General features: G+C 41.7%; 1 protein-coding gene across 1 annotated transcript in view; it reads left to right on the top strand.

The window, feature by feature from the left end:
• The window catches only part of SLC12A8 (solute carrier family 12, member 8), a 238,333-nt gene extending 226,053 nt beyond the window's left edge, over positions 1 to 12,280 (top strand). Inside the window, exon 14 of the mRNA XM_006884300.1 lies at positions 12,118 to 12,280. Within this exon, the coding sequence (XP_006884362.1) occupies positions 12,118 to 12,280 (163 nt within the window). The remainder of the gene's footprint in view (positions 1 to 12,117) is intronic.
• Positions 12,281 to 24,068: the final 11,788 nt, after the last annotated feature.

A 24,068-nucleotide genomic window follows, 5' to 3' on the forward strand; every position in this document is an offset into this window, starting at 1 on the left:
ATATATATGCATAATTCTATATCTAGTAGAGTGAAAATATATTAATTTGAAAGCTATATTTTATAGAATTACATCTGATTTGCTTTTCTAAAGTTATATATAATTTATTTTGTGAGATCATTGAGCCTACACATAAGTATCAGTTTATATGATATACTAGATTAAAGATCAAATGAAATATAAAATTAGTGTTCCTATTCTTTCACCTCAAGTCAGTGGTAGTTAAAAAGATTGTTAGTGAAGGGCTGAGGCCAAGTTAGAAGTAAAGCAGAGGTGCTGGCGTATCTCTGGGGGAACGCCATGTTCAGATAAACAGAGAAAGTTTGGCATAAACTTTACTTAGAAATCAGAGCATCATGAACACTCTAATCTCCTTCCTCTCCTCCACCCTTTGCAGTGCCAATACTGCCTCAGCTTTTAAGCCCTCAAGATTCTGGAAAATTACTCCTACCTTTCTCTCCTTTTCCAGCACCACTTAAGGAGCCAAAGCCACAAGCTGTGAAAAACCGTGCAGAATGCAAACATCTGTGTTTCTTTCACTCGCTTGATCTCAAAACTTGAGCTGTCTGGTTTGGACTGGCTACTGTTTCTGTGTCTATACATCACTAATGCATCAGTGGACCCTTTCCCATTGATCCCGAAGATAAATTCAGAATCTTTCTGAAAGGTGTGTTTCATGGCCCGGAATGTGGTCTGTCTTTTTGAATCCTCCAATCTTGGAGAGAATGTGTACTATGTACAACATTGCTGTTGTACATGCTGTTGTTAGAGGAGGTATTGTGTAAGTATCAGTTAGATCCTATTAGTTGTAATCAACTGTCTCCTTACTAGTTTTCTGCCTGCTCTGTCAATTACAGAGAAAGGAGTGTTGAAGAGTCCAAATGTAACACTGGATTTTTCTATTTCGCCCTGCAATCCTATACATTTTTCCTGCACACATTTTTTACATTTTATTGTTAGGTGTATACACATTAAGGAGTTTTATGTCTTCTTGGGCAATTGTTCCCTTTAAAGGAAAAAGCTGTCCTTTGAGGACTAAGGTTTGGCCCAAGCCATAATATTTTTAATAGCCTCATATGCATGCAAAAGCTGGACAGTGAATGAAGAAGACCTAAGAAGAATTTGAATTATTATGTTGGCAAAGATTATTAAATATGGTGGACTGCCAGAAGAACAAACAAATCTGTCTTGGAAGAAGTGCAGAAGGAATGACTTTTTGGAGCAAAGATGATGAGACTTCATCTCATAAACTTTGGGCCTGTTATCAGGAGGGCCAGTCCCTGGAGAAGGACATCAAGCTTGGAAAAGTAGAAGCCAGTCAAAGAAGAACTGACAGAGTGGCTGCAACAGTGGGCTCAAGCATAGTAATGCTTGTGAGGGTGGCCCACAACTGGGCAGCATTCCGTTCTGTTGTGCATAGGGTCACTGTGAAGTAGAACTGAATTAACAGCACCTCAACACTCTTGGCACCAGCAGTCAGGAAATCAAAAGATGAATTGCACTGGGAGAATCTGCCGACAGGGACCTCTCTAGAGTACTGAAGAGCAATGGTGTCAGTCTAGAGACTAAGGTGTGCCTGATCCAAGCCATGGTCTTAGCAATTACACATCAGAAAGCTGAACAATGACTAAGGATGATAGAAGAAGAATTGATGCCTTTGAGTTGTAGTGCTGGAGAAGAGTATGGAACATATCATGGACTGCCAAGGGGACAAACAGATCCGTCCTTGAGAGGGGAAACTGAGCTGCTCCTTGGAAGCAAGGATTTTGAAGCTCCTTCTCACATACTTTGGGCATGTTGCCAAAAGGGACAAGTCCTTGGAAAAGGACATCATGCTTGGAAGGTTGGAGGGACAGCAGGACAGCACAGGAGGGGAAGACCCTGGAAGAGATGGATTGACACTATAACTGGTATAAAGAAGGTAGGTGTGTCAGAGACAATAAAATTAGCTCGAGATAGAGCAGGGTTCAGAGCTATTGTACATAGGGTTGCTATGAGTTACAGGAGACTTGATGGTACCATCACCACCATTGTGTAATTCTTTTCTTTATTCCTGATAGTTTTTCTTGCTCTGAAATTTGCTTTGTCTGAAATTGATTATAGCTACTCTAGCTGTCTTCTGATTCATTTTAGCACATTATGTCTTTTCTTTTTAATCTATCAGTGTTTTGGTATTTAAAGTGGATTTATTTTAGACAATGTATTGCTGGATCTTGTGGTTGTTTTCTTCACTTTTAACAATCTCTGTTTTAAAATTGGCATGTGTGGATTATCACATTTAACAACAGCAGCAACAAATGCACAAACTCATTGCTGTCACCTTGCAACCCACTCATAGCTGACTCTCCAGCTGATCTCTGAGTCTGCAAATTGCAAGGGAGGAGATAACCCATCATTTCTCCTGAGAAGCTGCTTGTGGATTGATCTACCAGGAGGGCACAATCCTTCTCAATTTCTTCTTTCCCCTCTTTGCCCCTTAACCTCCATGTCAAATGCTAGAGAGGCCTGGCGTTTGGATACTTCTTTTTCCACAGAAAGACTATTGTTATGTGCCATCGACTCATAGAGACCCTATGGACAGCCGCTCTGAAGCCTGCCCTTTCCTGTGTCTCTGGTAAAAATAGCTTCCCTTGCGCAAAGGCCTTTGCTAAGGCAAGCAGAATGCCTCGGACTCACTTAAAAATAGTACCTTTCCTCACAAAACCTTGTGTATGAAGGTAAGAGGACTCTCCTACATTTGGTCCCAAGTTTTTGTCTTTTAGGTAGTCAACTCACTCTTTCTAGCAGTTAGCCCTCAAAGTATTCCTACTACACTTCAAAAGCTCCATCTACAGCTTCTGCTCCTCCTGAACTCTGATTCCTGCCATCCCTTCCTCTAGTTTTTTAAGCAGCTGTTTGCCCTGGGACTTCAATTCTCTGAGGGATCTAAGAACAGTTATTGACTTTTAAGTCTGTTCCACTTTTTCTGGCAGTGCAAAGGAAGTGATGATTTTTAATAGATCAGATTAGTATCCAAGAGTCCAAATTCCTTGCTAACGCAACCATTCACAGGCACTTTCAATCTATTTAATTTGACCTTGGAAATGAAATGTAAATTGCTACCTTGCTGCTAAGCTGTGAGTGATAGCAAAAATGGAATAAAGATAAGGCAGCAAGCAAAGAGAGAATGGGGAATCTAGGTGTCAGGGAGGGAGGGAGAGTAGTGTGTGTGTGTGTGTGAGAGAGAGAGAGAGAGAAGAGGAGAGGAGAGGAGAGGAAAGGAGAGGAGAGGAGAGAGAAGAGAGGGGGAGGGAGAGGGAGAGGGAGAGGAGAGAAAAAAACGGAAAAGTTCCCTGTTACCTCATTGAGCTAATTTACATGTCCCGTGACCTCCCTGCCTCCTTTACTCAGGTCACCGCATATCTGCACTAATCTTTTTTTATCCTACAGCCTAAGCCTGAGAGGAAGTAGTATTTAAGTGGAAATAGATTCTGTGTAGATGTTGCCTGCAGATTCTGGATCTGTGGGTGGTGTGTGGGTGAGAGTATTTGGCCTTATCAGATTTACAGGAATGCTTTTAGTCCTTTTTCGTTTTACAGCCTAACTGGCTGTGGGAGGTCACCATCTCCCACTTTTGTACACAGAAGTCCTTGAGTTTCAGCTCTGAGGTCACTGAAGTGCTACAGAGAAAGAAGAGCTTGTAAGGAAGAGATTATTCTTAGAAAAAGACAGTCCTTTTCTTGGACTAGAATTCAGTCTGTACCGTTCATAGTGGAAATATTAGACTCTGTGGCTTTGTAAAACTGATGGTGGAAACCTCAGCTAAGGCAGCATCAGGCTTACTGCATTCACAAACTTCATGGCAGTCTTTAAGCAGAATGAAAGAACAAAGAAATGGTGACTTGTGTTAAAGGTAAAATTGATAGTTGTGTTTTCTATTTTTTAGTGGTATCTCTTTTTTTCCCTCTTCAAAATTATAACTCTACATGTCAATCAAAACCAAAGAATAATATTGTAGAGTATGTTTGGGCAGTGTAGTTTGGCTGTTTTCTTCCTCAGTTATACTGATAGGTTCTAGTCACTAGGTGAAGTTAAGCCTTACCTTTAACCACTTTTTTTTCCTGAAGTGTGAACAACTGCCCCAGTGCCAACTGTTAGGTCATTATGAACTAGAAAGTTAAATACACGCACTCCTCACTTATCATTGTGGTTAGGTTCCAAAGATCAGACTGTTACTTGAAAATGAAGGATTACTGTGTCATTATGGAACTGCCACATGATAGTGTTACGTAACTGCAAAACCACTGAGAATCAGCCATGTGTTAAAGTGACACACAACCTTAACCATCACAAAGTGTTACTCTCACACTATATCTCAACACCCACTACCAGACATTGTTCGTGGGTGAAATTGCAGATTTCTTACCTGTTGCCATAAATTAAAAATGCAAGATAATGAGATAGTCAAGTAGGTAGGTGTTCATTATATCCTTGAACTCAGAAAGACATAGTGATGTTTTCTTTAAAAAGAAAATATGCATTTGCAGGTGGGGAAAAAAGGCAAAAACCACTTAAATGTTGATAGCAAAAATGATGACTCATTGACACATTGACTGCATGGTGAGCTCAAAGGTACCTACCTTCCTGAGGATGGCAGGGGCCGGGCAATGATTTGTTCTGTTGTTAATGGAGGTTGCTAGAAATGGGAGATAACTCATTGACACCTAACAACAACAAACCACCTGCTGCCTTAAAGTCAATCCTGACTTTTAACCCTCCATTCGGTTTCTGAGGCTGTAAATCTTTTCAGGTGGCAACTGTCCATGTTTCTCTCATGAACCAGCTGGTAGATTGAAACTACCAACTGTTTGGTTAGCAGTCCAACACACATATCACAGGGGTCCTTAACAGCAATAAATGGTGGGAAAGAAATGTTACTTCCATGGCCAAGTAAACTGGGGTTTGTTTTTGTTTTCAAAGAATTTTTAAGAATAAAACAATTAAGAATTCATACTGGTTGGAAATTGAGTCACCTAGCCAATTTCAAAATGGAACACTGTAGGAACTTACACTTTATTTCTTTCTTTGTTCTTTGTTGCACGTTTTACGTCTTCCCTCTCCCTTCTCCCGCCCACCCAGTTCACTTTGCAATCCACCTTTTGTTCTAGATGGAACTTGTACTTTTTTCTTTCTTTTTTTTAATTGACATTTTAATGAGAGTATAGAGAACTTGGATTTCCATTCATTGATTCTTGCACATTTTTCTCCCCCCCCCCATTTGCTTTTCTCTTTTGAAAAAAAAAAATTCTTTCATTGTGCTTTTTTTTTTTTAACACGAGCATTCTACCCAGGTTTTTCTGAGAACATGAGGTTCTATTTAAAGGTCCCCGTGTGAATTTAATTGTTGTTGTTAGGTGCCATCACGCTGGCTCTGCTCTCAGTCACCCTATTTACAATGGAGGGAAACCCTGCCCAGTCTTGCACTTTTCCCATGGTTACATTGTTGGAGTCATTGTACCAGTCCATCCTGTTAGGATTTCCCACTTTCTGACCCTCCCTCCACATTTCCAAGCATGATGTCCTTCTCCAGGGCTGAATCCTCCTGATAAAAGGCCCAAAGGATGTGAGGTGAAGTTTTCATCTTAGAAACACTCTTGCTGGGGAGCTCTGGTGGCCTAGTGGCAAGGAGCTGCAACTACAATCCCAGAGGCGCACGGTTCGAATCCACCAGATGCTCTGCTGGAGAAGGAGGGGCAATCTCCTCCTGTACCAGTCAGATCCGATTTGATGGCACACGCACACAAAAATAAAAATAAAAACAAACAAACAAAAGAAAAAGAAACACTCTTGCTGCACTTCTTCCAAAATAAATTTGTTTTCTTGGCTATTCAAAGTATATCCAATATTCTTTACCAATACCATGATTCAAAGTTACCAGGTTTTTCCCCCCTTGTTCATTATCCACACTTCTCATAACTATGAAGCAATTGAAAATGCCATGGCTTGAATCAGACAAATTTTCATCTTCAGTCTTCAAACTGACATCCATGTTCTTTAGTGCTTTAAAGAGGTCCTGGGGGGTAGGTTTGCCCAGTGTAATACATTGATTTCTTGATCACCTCATTACTGAATTTGGATCGTGGATTCAAGTAAAATGAAACCCTTGATAACCTCAATCTTTATTCTATTTATTATGATGTTACCTATTATTCCAATTGTGAAGATTTTTGTGTTCTTGATGATGACGTGTAATCCATGTCAAAGGCTATGTCGTCTCTGCTGCTATTCTTCAGAAAGTGCTTCACAGTCTTTTCACTTTCAACAAGCAAGGTTGTGTTATCTGCTTTTAGAAGATTGTTGATGAATCTTCCTACAATCCTGATGCCACATTCTTCTTTATATATAGTCCAGCTTCTTGGATTACTTGCTCAGCATACAGATTGAATAGATATGGATAAAGATACAACTCTGATGCATGCTTTACAGATTTTGTATGATACAGTATCCCTTTGTTGTGTTCAAAAGACTGCTTCTTAGTCTCTTCATCTGGATACAGGTTTTACATGAGCACAATTCTATGTATACTGAATTATCCATTCTTGTCAATGCTATCAATAATTTATTATTGTTCACACAGCCTGATGCCTTTGCATAGTCAATAAAACATAAGAGACCATCATTCTGATTTTCTCTGCATCCAGTCAAGATCCATCTGACATCAGCAATGATATCCTTTGTTGCACACCCTCTTCTGAATCCACCTTGAACTTCTGGTTGTTCTCTGTCTTTGCTCCAGCCATCTTTGAATAATCTTTATCAAGACTTTACTTGCATGTGTTATTAGTTACTTGATAATTTCCACATTCTGTTGGATTTTTTGTAAATTTTTTAAAAAATCAATAATATCACACACAAGCAAAGTCATTAACAGAGAACTACCAGAAATACAAGCTGGATTTAGAAGATGCTGTGGCACTAGAGATGTTATTGCCAATGTCAGATGGATCTTTGCTGAAAGCAAAGATTACCAGATGAATGTTTATCTGTGCTTCATTGACTATGCAAAGGTGTTTGACTGTACGGATTACAACAAATTGTGGCTAACCTTGAAAAGAATGGGAATCTTAAAAACACTTGATTGTGTTCTTGAGAAACCTATACTTAGACCAGGAGGCAATCATAAGAACAGAGTGAGGAAACATTGTATGGTTCAAATTTAGAAAAGGAGCATGTCAGAAATCCATCCTGTCTCAAACCTTTTCCATCTATAAGCAGAACAGATAATTCTGGACTTTAAGAGAAAGAGTATGGAATCAGGATTGGAGGAAGACTTATCAACAACCTGCAATATGCAGATGACACAGCTTTGCTTGCCAAAACAGAAAAGGACCTGAAGCATTTGCTGGAGAAGGTCAAGGACTGTAGTCTTCAAAATGAAGTGAAGCTCAACATCAAGAAGACAAAGATTCTCATCACTGGGCCAATTAGCAGCACCACGCATGGTAGATGGAGAAAAGATTGAGGTTGTTAACAATTTCAGCTTGCTCAGCTCTGCAATAGACATTCTTGGCACTAGCAGTCAGAAAATCAAAAGACAAATGCATTGAGGATGTCTGTTGTCAGGGACTTCTCCAGAGTGCTGAGAAACAATGATGTCAGTCTAAAGACTAAGGTGCTCCTGATCCAGGCCATGGTCTTCACAATTACATGCTATGCATCAGAGAGCTGGACAATGACTAAGGATGACAGAAGACGAATTGATGCCTTTGACTTGTGGTTCTAGAGAAGAGTACTGAATATATCATGGACCACCAGGAGAACGAATAGGTCTGTCTTGTTGTTGTTTATGTGCTATCGAGTCACCTGTGACTCATAGTGACTCTGTGTACAGCACCTCTGAAGCCTGCCCTGTCCTGAGCCAGCCTCACTTACTCCAACACACCTATCTTCATTGCTCCATTTACTGTATCAGTTCATCTTTCTCATCCGGGGTCATCTTCTCCTGTGCATGCCTTCCAAGTATGATGTCCTTCTCCAAGGACTGATCTCTCCTGGCCACATGTCCAAAGTTTGTGAAATGGAGCTTCAAAATCCTAGCCTCCAGAAGAAACTTAGTTTCACCCTCTCTAAGACGTCTTGCCTATTTGTTCTCTTGGCAGTCCATGGTATGTTCAAGACTCTTCTCCAGCACCACAACTTAAAGCCATCCATTCTTCTTCTGTCATCCTTAGTCATTATCCAGCTCTCTGGTGCATAACATATAATTGCGAAGAACATAGCATGGATCAGGTATACCTTAATCTCTAGACTGACACCATTGCTTGTCAGTACTCTGGAGAGGTCCCTCACAGCAGATTTTCCCAGTGCAATTAGTCTTGATTTCCTGACTGCTGGTGCCAAGACTGTTGATTGTGGAGCCAGGCAAGCTGTAACTGTTAACAATCTCTATCTCTTATCCATCCATCATGGTGCTGCCACTTGGCCCAGTGGTGAGAATCCTTGTCTTCTTGATGTTGAGCTTCACTCCATATTGAAGACTATAGTCCCTGACCTTCTGCAGCAAGCACTTCAGGTCCTCCTCAGTTTCAGTTCTGTCTTAGACAAGGTAAAACCAAGTTTCTCCTTGGAGGCTAGGAATTTGAAGCTTTGCCTCATGTATTTTGGGCATGTGGCCAGGAGGAACCAGAACTTGAAGAAGGCCATCATGCTTAGAAGGGTGGAGGGACAGCACAGGAAAGGAAGACGCTGGATGACATAGATTGTTGTAGTAATCTGTCAAGTCAGGGAGACTGGTTCATGATAGTGCAGGCTTTCAGAACTGTTTTATGTAGGGTGGCTATGAGTCACAGGTGACTCAGCAACACATAACAACTACAATAATCACAAATATGGATCTCTCCCAGCTTAGTTTAGATAGCTGTTTAGATTCCAGTTTAAATCACTGTCTTCCAAATTTATTTGCATAAATGAGTGAGCATGTCCAGAGCTGCATCTCTTGTTTAAACACATCTATTGGTATTCCATCAATTCCCAAAGGCTTCTTTCTCACCAATGGTTTTAGTGCATCTTGGACTTCTTCCTTCAGTAACATTGACTTTAGATCATGCACTACTTCCTGGAACGGTTGAGTGTCTACCAATTCTTTTTGGTGAAGTGCCTCTACGTATTACTTATCTTCTGTTGATACTTCCTGCATCATTCTGTATTTTTCCCATAGAATCCTTCATATTACAACTTAAAGCTTGGATTTATTATTCAGGTTTTTTCTGCTTGAAAAATGCTAAATGTGTCCTTCCTTGTTGGTTTACTGACTCCAGGTCTGTGCATATCAGATTATAATATTTTCCTTTGTCTTTTCAAGCTGCCCCTTGAAACTTTAGCCCAAGCTAAAAGTTTAGCTCTGTAGCTTCATCACTTATTTTTTTTAATAATTTTATTGAACATTTACAGAGATTTGGATTTCCATCCATTCATTGCTGCACTTCTCTCCCCGCCCAGCCCTCCCCCTCCCCCAGTTCGCTCCTCTCTTTTAAAACCAAAAGAAACTCTCTCTGGTACACAATCCCCCCCACCCCCCGACCCCTCCCACTGCCCCAAGTACATTCCACTATGCAACCTTAATTGTCATCACTTATTTTTTTTTTCCACGTTGGATTTCTACATTCTAGAGCAAGTTTCATAGTCTCTCCTGGTCTCATCACATCCATCTTGGGCTTTTCTTTCTTTCCTATCTTTTTCATAACTCTTTGCTTTTTTCATGTATGATTTCCTTGATGTCATCCCACAACTTATCTGGTCCTTGGTCATTAGTCTTATACTCAGTGGGTCAAATCTGGTTTTGATATGGCTTCTAAACTCATATGGGATATACTTAAGGCTGTGCATTGGCTCTTGTGGACTTGTTTTCATTTTCTTCAGCTTCAGTTTGAACCTGCATATGTGTAATTGAGGATCTTTTCCACCATCGGCCCTGCCATTGTTCTGATTGGTAAAGTTGAACTTTTCCACTGTCTCCTTCCATGAATGTATTCCGTTTGATGCCTCTGTATTTCATCTGGTATAATCTCATGTATAGTCACCATTTATGTTTTTTTTTTAAAGTTGTTTGCAATGAATAAATTGTTGATAGTATAAAACTTTATCATGAGATCTCTAATTTCTATCAACAAGGCCATATTTTCCAGCACTTTATCCTCCTTGTTTTCAGCTTCTGCATTCTAATTGCAAGTTATTGTTAATGTGTTGAGAAACCCAATTTTTACTACTCCTTCAAACATACAGACATTCAGTTAACTACAATCATATAGTGTAATGCCTTGATGGAAGTTTCTATGATATTTTAGATACAACTGGGTCTTGATATCAAGAGATCAACTATAGCATATGTAATCCAGTTCTAGACATTTATGTACCAGTTTTATGAAGACATCAACTAATTTTATAAAACAAACACAAACAGCTAAAAAACACACATTGACTGGGTTGATTTTTGTTGTTCAGGTTTATTTTTTTAATAACCTAAGCTTCCTTTGGGAGACTCAACCTTAATAGATACTAATTCAATTCTCAGAAAATCCCAAACCTAGATAATTTAAATCTTCTGTCAGCAGTGGCTGCAGTACTTCAGTCATGTAATCTAAAATTTTGTACCAGGCTGTTTTGCCAGAGGGTCCATTTCAGCTTTCTACATAAATCCCCCAGATTTATAGCAGAAGGCTTCTATCTTTTTTTTTTTACAACTATCAAGTACATTCTGTATTTAAACAACTCTACTAGTGAAAGGAATGACTCTTTTGGAATGAATTTTGGAGAGGAACTCTATGCCTAGTTGTGTTCTAAGTCATAAAATGGACTGTAGGGACTGAAAGGGACCACCGGAGATGAAGAAATAGAGGCTTAGAGAGAGAGTAAAGAGAACAGCCTGGGCCACTAAGCTGCTCAGGGACAGAGCTGTGACTGATAAGAAAACAGAACTGTCTTCTACAGATATCCTCACTGCCAACCTCGTCTTTCCCTGGCACTTTCCTCTTTATTAACCTTTTCCTCTATCAGTTTATTCCAGCTCCAACTGTATGCCGAGACTTAGGTTAGTGAATAATCTACATCTGAACTTGCTTTATTGTCTTTAGGCCAAGTTGGTGTTAAAAACTTTTACAGTTTACTTCTCAGCCGCTGGCTCTGAATCTTAACTCTGGAAATAATTTTTCATTCCTCTTTCTTTCCAATGAATCAAAGAGATTTCTCTTACTATTGTCTTCAATTTTCCAAGCACTCCATTTGTTTATTTCATTTGACAAAAAGCACACCAAAGCTACAGGGCTCTGACATGACACTGTTTGGAAAGCAAAAACTCTTTTTCTGGGTTACCGCCTATTGGGCGCATACAGTTTTATACTTCTCCATCAAAGAAGGAGGTCTGGTGGCCTCGTGGTAAGAAGCTGCTCTGCAATCTCAAAGGCATGTGGTTCAAATCCACCAGCTACTAAAACGGGAAAAGGATGGACAATCTCCTCCAATGAAAACACACTGGAGGGTCAGCTGTGAGTTGGTCTGACTCAGTGCACACAACAACTATGAAAGAAAGGTATACTTCCAGTCCCTCCTTATTTTATTTGACACTCAGAGTTTCTCTTTTCAAATTAATTTCTTTTTACATTTTCATGAAAATACACACAGTAGAGAATAACTCATTCATCAGATTTTCCAAGTCCACCTCAGTCATACTGGTTACGTTCTCCACGTTGTGTCTCCACTCTCGCTATCTGAACCCATATTGTCCATCGCTGCTGACTTGAATAACTACCCTTGCTTTGCTTTTCAACTTGTCAATTGTCAATTACTGTTGACATTTGATATCATCTAAATATAATTCACGAAAGCACAATGCTGTCAGTGAGCATTCTTTAGTCATTTAGCTAAACAGTTGTTCATTTCAAAGATGCCTTCAGGGGGAAAGTACTTATCTTACTTTGAGTTTAAAAAATATTGTGGGGACAGCTTTCTATAATTGTGTTTTAAACATTTAGCTACATATTAAGCAAAGAATCGTCACGATTAATGTTTCTGCAAATCGTTTCAGTCTCCAGGCCAGAGCCATCCTTTTCCTTCTGATGGTCTTCTGTGTTTCTCTCACTGAAGGGCCCTGCAGTCTCCTCAGGACCAGATAGTTTTGGCACCAAGCCTGTTGAGGGTTGACATGGAGATGACTCAGCTGACCCAGGAGAACGCAGACTTTGCCACTCGGGACCGCTGCCACCATTCCTTCCTTGTGAGTCGGGAACAACTCATGCCTCAGTACTAGAGGCATTCCTGGGCCTGCCAACCTGCAGCTGGCTGGTGCCCAGATCCCAGTCCCAGGACCCTTGTGGAGCTGGTTCTCCTCACCTGGAAGCCGAAAGACCTGTCCTCCAACAACCCAGCTGCTGGTCTAAGGTGCCATGTCTAACTCAGGGTATCCACAGTGGTGGCTTCTGAAAGAAAGGTCGGCAGTGGAGAAAGCTCCAAGAGGACACTGAGACCATCAAGAGAAGTGACTGCATTGTTCTGAAGGCCACAATAAATGGCTCCTTTTCATTTGGTCTTTTGTATTTTTTTATTAAAACATTTATATGGCTGGGTTCTAAATTCAGAAGTTTTCCTCTGACCCCTGTTTCCCATCTGTTTATTTCCCATCCCTTGACCCTAGATAACCATTCTTTTTTCTATTTTTTTAATATAAAATTTTATTTTATGCTGATTTAGTTTTCTGATATATACACTTCCACCATTTCTCCATGCAGATAATAAGCTTACAGAAGGAGTGTGGGTTCTTAGCACTCCTTTTCCATATGTAAATCCTATACATATCCTATACATGTTCTGTACCTTGCCCTTTTCTCTTTAACAATCTGTGTTAGAGATATTTCCATATCCATATAAATATATGATTTTCCTCTTCACTATTTTTGCTGTAGCAGGGCAAATAATTTCTCTCTCCAGTTCTCCAAAGGTGAACATTGAGATTGTTACTGCCCTCTTGCTATAACAATCACTCCTGAAGTAAATAATTCTGCACATATGCACACTTGTATGTGCAAAAGAAATTCTAAAAAGTGGAATTGCAGCATAAAATTAATAGATTAAGCTAAAATTTTTTAGCTTTCCTGGTTAAGTGAAGCTCTTTTTAATAAAAAAGTTGTGTTGTTGTTTGGTACTGTCAAGTTGAGTATGACCCATAGTGATCAACGTATCTGAACCCTGTCTTAGGTTGTTCCATCCTCACACTTCCTGACACAGTAGAGCCCATTGTGGTAGACACCCTGTCAATCCATCTGGTTGAGGGTCTTCCTCTCCTTCGCTGCTCCTCTGCCATTCTGAGCATCATGCCCCTCTCCAAGGAATAGCCTCTCCTAGCAACATGATCGAAGTATGTGAGGCAAGGCTTTATAATCTTTGCCTCTAAAGAACATTCTGGCTGTGCTTTCTCCAAGATTTATTTATTTGTTCTTTTGGCAGTTCATGTTCAATACTCTTCTCCAACACCACAGCTCAAAGGCATCAATTCTTCTGTCATCTTTATTCATTATCCAGCTCTCAGATGCATAGCAAGTGATAAGGAAGATCATGACCTGAATCAGACACAACTTAGTTCTCAAACTGATATCATTACTCCTCCATAATTTGGAGAAGTCCCTAACTGCAGATTTTCCCAATGCTGTTATGTCTCCTGATTTCCCAACTGCTAATGTCAAAGGTGTTAACTGTGGATCCAATTAAGATGAAGTTGTTGACAGTTTAAATCTTTTCACCATCTATCATGATGTTGCCTATCAGCCCAGTGGTAAGAATCTTTCCCCCCTTTTTGATTAAAAAGTTAAATTGCCAAAGTTTCCCAGTGATAACTGTTGTTACTATTGTGTGCCATGAAGTTGGAACTGACTCACAGCTGATCCTCAAATGGGATTTCAGAGGCAGTAAATAGTACAGAAGGAGGTTGTCCCTTCTCTCATGAGCATCTGGTGGATTTGGGATTGCACTGCAGCTCTCATCACTAGGCTACTAGAGAGTGTTCCTTTTAGTCCCCAACTCCCTAAGTGCTTTTGCAGCTTAAAAGCCCTGAAGGATCAACATTTCTTGGTTCCTCCTGGAGCTCAGTGTGGCGTTTGCCAGAAGCACATCATAGAGTAGCTTCCCCTAGGTGAATGTGGCCCAGCATCAGTGGTTCCATAGGGAAAAGGACTACTGGCTTGTTTCCAAGCTCTACCTTTTACAGTAGAAATTCTCAAAAAGTTAGTGCGCTAAAAACTGACTGGCTATATCTGTTAGAAATGTGGGTTCCTGCATCTCACTCTTAGATTTCTTAATCCTAAATTTAGAATACCGGGAATTCTGCTGGCCTGGTGGTAAGGATTTGCGCTGCCAACACAAAGGTACATAGTTTGAGTCCACCAGCTGCTCTGTGGGAGGAAGGTGGGCAAGTTCTTCCTGTGCTGTTTAAATCCTCTGAAAACCCACTGCAGGGTGGGTGAAGGCGTAGGGTCAGAATGGTCAGCAATGAGTTGATTCCATCTCGACGGTGACACATAACAACAGTAAACTTGGGATGCAGTGCTGGAATTCACATCTCTAAGAAGAGGCTGAATTACACCCTACAAGCTAGTCCTTGGGTCATATTTTAGGAAACATAAATATGTAGGATGTTGTTGTAGTTGTAAGGTGCCATCAAGTTGACTATGATGCATAGCAAACCTCTGAACAACAGATCCGAACGCTGTCCGATCCTATGCCACCCTCATCATCTCGGCTTCCACTTAAGCCCATTGTTACAGTTGTTATGTCAATCTATCTTGTTGGGAGTCTTCCTCTCTTTCACTGACCTTCCATCATTCCAAGCATGAGGACCGTTCCCAAGAACCTCCTAACCACATACTCAAAGAATGTGAGACAACTTTTCACCGTCCTTGCTTCTAAGGAGCACCCTGGTTGCACTTTCTCCAAGATATTTGTTTGTTCTTTTGGTAGTCATGAGATATTCATTGCCTTCCCTAACACCACAATTCAAAGGCATCAATTCTTCTATCATCCTTAGTCATTGTCCAGCTTTCAGGTGCAAAGCAAATACTTGAAGAAGATTATGACTTAAATCAAGTATACCTTAGTTTTTAAACTGATGCCAGTTTAGCACTGTGGAGATATCCTTGACAAGAAGAGTTTCCCAATGCAATGTCTTTTGATTTCTTGACTGTTGGTACCAAAGGTGTTGATTGTGGATCCTAACAAGATGAAGTTGTTGACAACTTCAATCACATCTCCATCTATCATAATGTTGTCTCTTGGTCCTGTGGTAAGAATTCTTTTAAATATTTAGATGTAAACAGTATTGAAGGTCTTTGACCTTCTGCAACAAGCATTCAGGGTCCTCTAACGTTCAACAGCAAGATTGTGCCATCTGCATAATGCAGGTTGTTAATGAGTCTTTCTCCTATCCTGATGCCACATTCTTTTTCATCAAGTCCAAATTCTTGAATCATTTGCTCAGCATACAGATTGAATAGGTATGGAGAAAGGATACAGCTCTGACGCATACCTTTCTTGATCTTAAACCATGCAGTGCTCCCTTGCTCTGTTTGAACAATACCTTCTTGGTCTAGGAATAGGTTTCATATAATTAAGTGTTCTGGAATTCCCATTCTTCTGAATGTTAGCCATACTTTTTTTTATTATCTCCACAGTCAAATGCCCTTGTATAATCTGTAAAACACAAATAGACATTCTTATGGTATTCTCTGCTTTCAGCCAAGATCTATCTAACATCAGCAATGATACCCCTTGTGCCACAACCTCTTCTAAATCCAATCTGAATTTTTGTCAGTTCTCTGTTGATGTACTATCCCAGCCATTTTTAAACAATCATCAACAAGATTTTACGTGTTTGTGATACTAATGATACTGTTCAGCAATTTCTACATTCTATTGGATCACCTCTCTTGGGAATGGGAACAAATATGGATCTCTGCAGTCAGTTGATCAGATAACTGTCCTCCAAATTATAATGGGCTTAAAATGACAGAGTGAATGGGAAGGTCGTGGTGGGGAATCAGTCAGATCTTAAAATTCTGTCCTGGCAAGTGAAATCTACCCTATGCTGATAGATTCCAGATACTGACCTTGAGCCAGGATCCAAGCATTTCAACCACTTTATTACTTGGGCTTCTGAAATTGTGAAGGAGGATTCTGTAATGAGTTAGTGACCATGTAGCACCATCAGCAACCATACCATCAGTACCATAAGATTAAATGCCTCATCTCCAAAGACTATCCTGAGTGATTAAGGGACCCCTGTGTCTGAAGGCCACTCTTCTGGGAGGAGGAAGAGTAAAAGTGGACAGAATTTATTCACAGCTTCCTGTTTCTCACAGTGAAAGGCTACCGATGAGGGACATTAACTACCCGTGTTTGTGATTTGCACAAAAGAGCACCTAGAGAAAGCTGCAGAAAGAGACTGCCAATAAGTGTGGCTGTGAGACGTTGTGAGTTTGTGCTCATGAAACTGGCTGCAGCCCATGCAGAATTGCTCCCTGCATTGGTGGCTGGGACAGAGCAAGCAGCCTAGACCCAAAACCAGATGGGACAGGGAGGATCTGAGGTGACACAGGAGGTGTTGGATACAAGCAGTGCATCAACAAAGACAATAGCGAGTGTGGGCTGTCAGAAAGACCAGACACTGCTGTCACCAGCTCATTCAGGCAGGGATTACCTATCTAAGGGACTCCAAAATCAGCACAGCAGAATGACAGTGAGATCAGCAACATCGTCTAAGATAGATGGAAGCCAGATTGCCAGCCTGAAAATTCTATCATAGAGTGCAGGTGGCAGGTGTAGGTGGTAGTGTCTGAGTGAGTGTGGATCCCATCAGACCTGCTGGGACCTAAAGCCAGACCTACTGGTTCTGAGACATGTAATTGCTGGATTGCCAGGCTGCCTGACCTATAGACTTCAGACAATTATACAAGCCAGTTCCTTAAAATGAGTCTCTTTGTGTATGTTTGTGTGTGTCATTGCTGTGAAGTTAGAACTTACTTATGGCTGAACCCCCTGCAGCTTTCAGAGGCTGTAAATGTCACAGGAAGTGATTGCCCATCTTTCTCCCTCCAGAGCTGCTAGTGGGTTTCAGCTAACATTGTGTTAACAGCTCAACTCCATACAGAATATACCACCAGAGCTACATATCTGTACCTGCCTACATATATATAAACATATACAGAAGGAGAATTGATGCCTTTGAGCTGTGGTGCTGGAGAAGAATATGGACTGCTAGGACAGCAAACAGGTTCAGCCTAAGAAGGGTGAAACCAAGCTGCTCCTTGGAGGCAAGGATTCTGAAGCTTCGTTTAACATACTTTGGACACAGGGCAAGGAGGGACCAGTCCTTGGAGAATGATGTCATGTTTGAGAGGGTGGAGGGATAAAGCAAGATAGGTGGATTGATTCAGTGACTGAGGTAATGGGAGTAGGTATGTCAGAGACAATAAGGTTAGTACAGGATAGAGCAAAGTTTAGGGCTGTGGTACACAGGGTCACTATGAGTCACAAGTGACTCGACAGCACATCAAAACAACTATACATCTATCCTTTCTCCATACCTATTCAATCTGTTTACAGAACAAATCATGCAGCTCTATGAGAAAGAATGCAACATCAGGATTAGAAGACACATCAACAATCTGCATTAATGTGAATAACACAACTTGGCTTTCTGAAAGCAAGGAGGGCTTGCAATGCTTGCTGCAGAGGATCAAAGACAATAGCCTTCAATATGGATTGCATCTCAACATCAAGAAAACAAAAATCCTCACCATCAGGTTAATAGGCAATATCATGATAGATGTAAAAGAGATAGAAATTGTCAATTGCTTAATCTTGCTTGGATCAACAAACACCACCCGTGGTATCAGCAATCATGAGATCAAAAGATGTTTTGCATTGGGGAAAGTCTGCTATCAGGGACCTCTCCACTCCACAGTGTTGAAGAGCAAAGGTGTCATTTAGAAAAATAGGGTGCACCTGATCTAAACCATCTTTGTCAATTACTTGCTATGCATCCAAAAGTTGGACAATGAATAAGGATTCTAGAAGAAACATTGATGGCTGTGAGTTGTAGTGTTACAGGTAAGCTCAGAGTATCCCACGGACTGCCAAAAGAACAAACAAATGTACCTTGAAAAAGATGCAGCCACAGTGCTGCTTGGAGGCAAAGATAGTGAAACTTCATCTCTTATACATTGACATGTTGTTAAGAGGGACCAGTTCATGGAAAAGGACACCGTGCCTGGAAAGGTAGAAGGTCAGCAAAGGTGAGAAAGGCCCTTAACAAGATGGATTGACTGATATAGTGACTATAACTGTGGGATCAAGTGTGACAGAGGTGATGAGGATGGCACAAGAAAGGGCAGGGTTCAGATCTATTTGTTCATAGGATCACTATGAGTTGTAGCGACTCAATGTCACTTATCAACAACATATATATATATATAATCAGTTCTGTTTCTTTCTAAAATCTTCACTAAGACAATATGCATCTTCCCAACCACTCCTCCATTTATCCATCATCCTATGACTGAAGCAGCCACATTCATACCCTTACAAGTAGGTGCCTGAGACCTTCTCACCTGGACCCCCTCACTAGTATCAGAGCTTTGTAAAGTGAACGTGTGGTCCCAAATCTTTTAGGTGTAAATGAACTCAGCTGTTATCCTGGATTTTCAGAGCGAGAGTGATCCGAGGCTGAGGATCCCCCACAAATCAGTCACTGGACATGAACAGAGTCCCCACTCTACACTTATCACCAGCTGTACCCATGGCTTGTGGGAATGAGACTGAAAGATGACACGGGGATAGAAGCAAAGCAAACAGAACACATAGGCTTGGTGGATCACTTTCCTATTGCTGTGGTAACAGAAATCATCAATTTCTTAAAACAATACAAATTGGTTCACTTAAAGCTCTGAAGGTCAGAATTCTGAAGACAATCTCACTGAGCGAGAATCAGAATGTTGGCAGGTCTGTGTTCTTGCTGGAGGCTCTAGGGGACGATTCATTGCCTTACCTTTTCTACCTTCAAGAGAATCAATCCTCCACTCCTCGGCATCTTTGTTCACTCCAACTTCTGTCTCCATTGCACATCTTCTCGGGCTCTGACTCTCCTCCTTCCTTCATCTGCCTTTTTAAAAAAAAATAGTATGTAGATTCCCCCCATGCTTTCCTTCATTAACACTGTGTTTTGTACAATTATTCCCATATATTGTTTTATAAAATTAATCACCATTGGACTATGCCCACCATCACCCCATCTTTTCAGGCCCCTGCTGGATCTTTCCTATTTCCTTTACCCCCTCCCTCCACCCACCAAATTGTGCAACCCTGTGATTTCCCCCCTGCCCATCCTCAACCCTCTGCTCCCACCCCCTTCCCCCCGGGACCCTTACACACATTCACACATTTTGCTAGTTGTCCTTCTATTTTTACAATAATGGTCTTCAAATACTACATATTTGTCCTTATGAGACTGAGTTAGCCCAAATGTCCAACCACAACCAAATGCATTGAGAAATTGTGATATGTTCACACAATGAAATAACAGCGCTCATGAGCAATGATTTTGAAAAATACTGCATAAGTTGGGAGCCACTAGAGAGCATTATGCTGAGTGAACTGACATGTCTGCTTTTAAGAATTCACGTCATTAAAGGCCCTGGAAGGCGCAGATGGTTGGTTGGTATGTGCTATTCAGTTGGAACCAACTCATCGCTGACCCTCTAATAAGTTTTCAGAGGTTGTAAATCACATGGGAGGAGACTGACTATCTTTCTCCTGTGGAACAGCTAGTAGATCCAAACTGCCAGCTCTTGGATTGGCCGCATAACTTCTTACCTACCAGGCTGCCAGAACACACATGTTAGTGCTCAACAAATAACCAAAAGGTCGGCTTGCTGTTGGATTTGGGGGTTTGGGGACTATTTTTAATTCCCTTAATAGCACCGTGGAAGAAAGGACTGGCAATCTTTCTTTCCTAATATCACAAACATCAGAAGCTCTGTGGAATGCAATTCTAACCTAAAACACTATCTCACTCCTCAGTTTCCTCCTTTCCCTTCCTATGTATTTTCATTTTTCCCCTTAAATGCCTGGAGTTGCTATTGGCTCCGTGGACATGTTTCCTTTTTTGGCAGTGAGTTTTTCCTTGAGTACATGATGGTTAGATGGGGCCCACCTAGAGAAGCCAAGCTAATCTCCCCATTAATGTAACCATATTTGCAAAACTATTTTACCATGTAAAAATAACATACTTACAGGTTCTGGGCATTGTTGTTTTGCCATGGAGTCAGAACTAACCATAGTTGATCCTTCAGCAGGTTTTTAGAGGCAATAAATTGCATGAGAGGAAACTGCCCATCCTTCTCCTGTGAAACATCCGGTGGATTTTAACTAAATGTCTTTGAGATTGCAGCAGTTTCTTACCACTAGGCCACCAGAGCTCCCTTTTGGAGATTGTTGTATTGTTGTGTGCCATAGAGTCAGAACCAAACCATAGCTGCCCTCCAGTAGGTTTTCAGAGGCAATAAATTGAATGGAAAGAGATTGCCCATTTTTTCCCCATGAACAGCTGGGGGATTCGAACTGTGTGCCTTTGGGATTGCAGCACAGTTTCTTACCACTATAACACCAGAGGACTTGGATGTTGGTGGGACTGGGTAATTGTTCCGCTTCCCATACCCACCCTGAGGCTGAGGAGATCCAAAGTCTCTGAAGGTGCTCGCTGGATGGCTTCTTGGCTGAGTAAATGTTGGGGAAGAGGCTCAGGAGACTTTGAGGAGGGAGTGGGTTTTGAGCCAGCTTGGTGAGAAGGATTGGAAAGTCTTCTAAGCAGAAGAGATGAGAGCAAAGACACATGAGGCAGAAGAACCAAAATAGGAAATGCTGGTCTCTCATTTGTTCTAACAACTCTCCTACCTTTCATTTTTAAGCAGGGCTTCACACTGGTTTGATCCCCTGCTGAGAACTAGGGATCTTGTTGAAATGTATTATCCATCTCGGGTAGAAAGGTGAGTTCTCAGCAGGGAACCGAATCAGAATGAACCAGGTGGAGCTTCTGCTTTTAAGGGAGCTCTCTTGAGAAGGAGTTTGGTTCAGCAGCAAAATTATGGGATTTGAAAAGCATCTCCGTTGGAATCCTGCTTATGCCCTTTGCTCTGTGACCATGAACAGGCCTATCAAACAACCAGAGCCTCTGTTCCCCTCTGTAAAATGGGAATTGTGAGTTATACCTGCCTTTGAGAGGAGCTGTGAGCACTAAATGAGACTCATAGGTTTTTGGAAAAGAGTAATCTGCCACAGGTTCACTGCCTCTTACTGTGGACAACACAGAGGGGAAAATGCTGACCACCAGAACTGCAGTGGTCCTTAACTCCTCCTGACCTGACCCTGAAGCAGATAGAAGAGACCTGCTGTTTAAGAGGCCATGCTGCATCTTGTCAGTCACCTGCATAGCAGCCACCTTTGCTCGCCTACAGCAGGAAATCAGGAGTGTGCCCCAAGCCCATGAGGGCAGATCTGATCACCAACACCCACCAACCACCAGCCGTCTCCCTACACCTTGCCTTGTTGACCCCATCAAATCCACTTGGCCACCGTCCCTACACTACATCTTCCCTACCAAAGGCTTAAGAAATTTTTCTTAAACACTAGAAAATCCACTTTCCTCTCTGGTTCTTCTGAACCAAGGCTTGCTCTAGAGCAAGTAACTGAGGGGCATAGTCTTTTCAGTCACTTGCTGTGCATCTGAGAGCTGGACAATGAATAAGGATGACAGAAAAAAACATTGATACCCTTGAGCTGTGATGTTGGAGGGGAGTACTGAATATCTCATAGACTTCCAAGAGAACAATCAGGTATGTCTTGGAAAGGGTGCAGCCAGAATACTCCTTGGAGGTAAAGCTGTCAAAGCTTCGTTCCTCATACTCTGGACACATTGCTAGGAGAGGCTACTTCTTGGAAAAGGATCTCAAGCTTGGAAGGGTGGAGGGTCAGCTAAAGAGAAGACGACCCTCATCAAGATGGACTGGCAGGGTGACTGCAGCAACAGGTTCACGTGTATCAGGGATAGTGAGGATGGTACAGGAAGAACAGGATTCAGGTGTGTTGTTCACAGGGTTGCTATGAGTTGTACTCGACTCGACTGCTCCTAACAACAACAACATGTCTTATCCCTCATATCAGCGACCACACAGAGCCCATGAGGACAGGAGATGTGGGGCTGCACAAGGCTGCAGTGAATTGTTACTGTTTTCTCTGCTCCAGGTAGGGATGCAGAAAACTCACCACTCAGCATCTTGGAGATATACCTGGGCTTCTCTGTGGATACAGATTTGTCAGGTTGAGGTTGTAAAGAAGAGGCTTAAGCTCCTAGGTGTTAACGAGGTAGCGTTCTTGAGTGGAAAGTCACATTCAAGTGACAGGCAAAGCAGATGGCAAGAAAGACCTACCAGCATCAGGGGTCCCTAGTTGGCTGTGCATCCGGGAATGCAACCCACTTCCTGCGGTCAATGCTGGTGACCTTCACCATGCTCCCTAGCTCAGATGGGCTGGAATGAGTTGGGGACTGAGAGCAGAGAGATACTCCACACCATCTATTGAGATAAGGGAGGCCAAGGAAAAGAGGCAGAAGCATTTCTTTAAATAGGAATCTCCAAGAGTCCCTATTTTGCTTTTCTATTCTAGTTCTTAAACACACACACACACATACACACACGTGTGTGTGTGTGTGTATGTGTGTGTGTGTGTGTTTGACTGTGTTTATGTCTGTTAAGGAAAGCGCCATATAAAAATAAACTGAATTTGTCAAAATGGAAAGGGTAAACATAAGATGCCCTGGCTAAAAATATGGGCCATGTGGCAGACGTCAGATTCACTTTGGAAAGCCTCGAGGATGGTGGCATTTCAAAAGAGAAGCAGGCACCCTCCCAGGAGCCAGTGAGAGGGCTCTCTGAGTGCGCAAGAGTGAGAAGAGACATACGTCACTCGAGGTGCTGGAGACAGAATACATCGGCTTCAAATGTAGATCAGAGTGAAAGTCACAAGAGCAGATGCTCCAAAGGACAGTGTCACTTTTTTTTAATGGGAATGCTTCTCACACAAGCAACTCTGTGTACGTGTCAGAGTGGGCTGACTGCTGCAACAAACAGGCCCAAATCTCCAGTGGGTGGGCACTGTGTGAGTTTAAGTCCAGCCCATGTTGCAGTCTGATACAACTCAAGGAGGTGGTGAGCTGTGTTCTATACTGTCACTCAGGGACCAAGGCTCCTTCAGATTGGTGGCTTTTCTAGGTTTTAGAGTCTTTCTTAGGATTCTGGCTGTCAGGGTAGAGAAGAGAGGAACACATGAGGATCCCATGGAGACAGGGTCCGGGACTGAAAGGACACATCTTCACCTCTTGTACATCCCATTGGTCAGAACCAGACCCATGATCTGTCTTCCTGAGACTGGGGCGCACAGTCCAGCTGTGCCAGGCTGGGTGGATAGCTGGCCTGCCCCCACCCTGTGCTGCTGGATTGATTTCTATGTTGATGGCAAATCTGTCAGTCTTCTTCCTAATAAACTCGGCAGAGTGTCAACCTTTCAAGGTATCTACCTCCAGAGGGAAATGACACACACAGTCCAATGATTCAGCTATTTTTCAAACCTGTTTGAGACACCATTTTTTAAAATTATTATTAATTTTAATGAAAATTTGCAGAGAATTTGAATTTCTATTCATTCTATTCATTCACTTTTCTCCCTGTCCACCTCTTTTCCCCCTCCACTACACTCTTCTCTTTGAAAAGTAAAAGAAAAATTCTTTCATTGTTATACAACCCCTCTCCCAGGACCACTCCACTAAGCAGCCTTCATCCTGGACTCCTGTCATGACAAAAATACCTAATCACATATCCCTTTTAAACAGTTTTTTCCCTCATCTGTTTCAGTGTGGTATACATTATTTATCCCATCTTTCTCAGTCTCCCCCCAAACCCAATGTCACTCCCGTTTTACAATAGTGGCACCATGCAGTATTT

This window comes from Elephantulus edwardii, unplaced genomic scaffold (genome assembly GCF_000299155.1).
Source record: "Elephantulus edwardii isolate Elephantulus edwardi_28Jun2011 unplaced genomic scaffold, EleEdw1.0 scaffold00032, whole genome shotgun sequence".
NCBI classification, from domain to species: domain Eukaryota; kingdom Metazoa; phylum Chordata; class Mammalia; order Macroscelidea; family Macroscelididae; genus Elephantulus; species Elephantulus edwardii.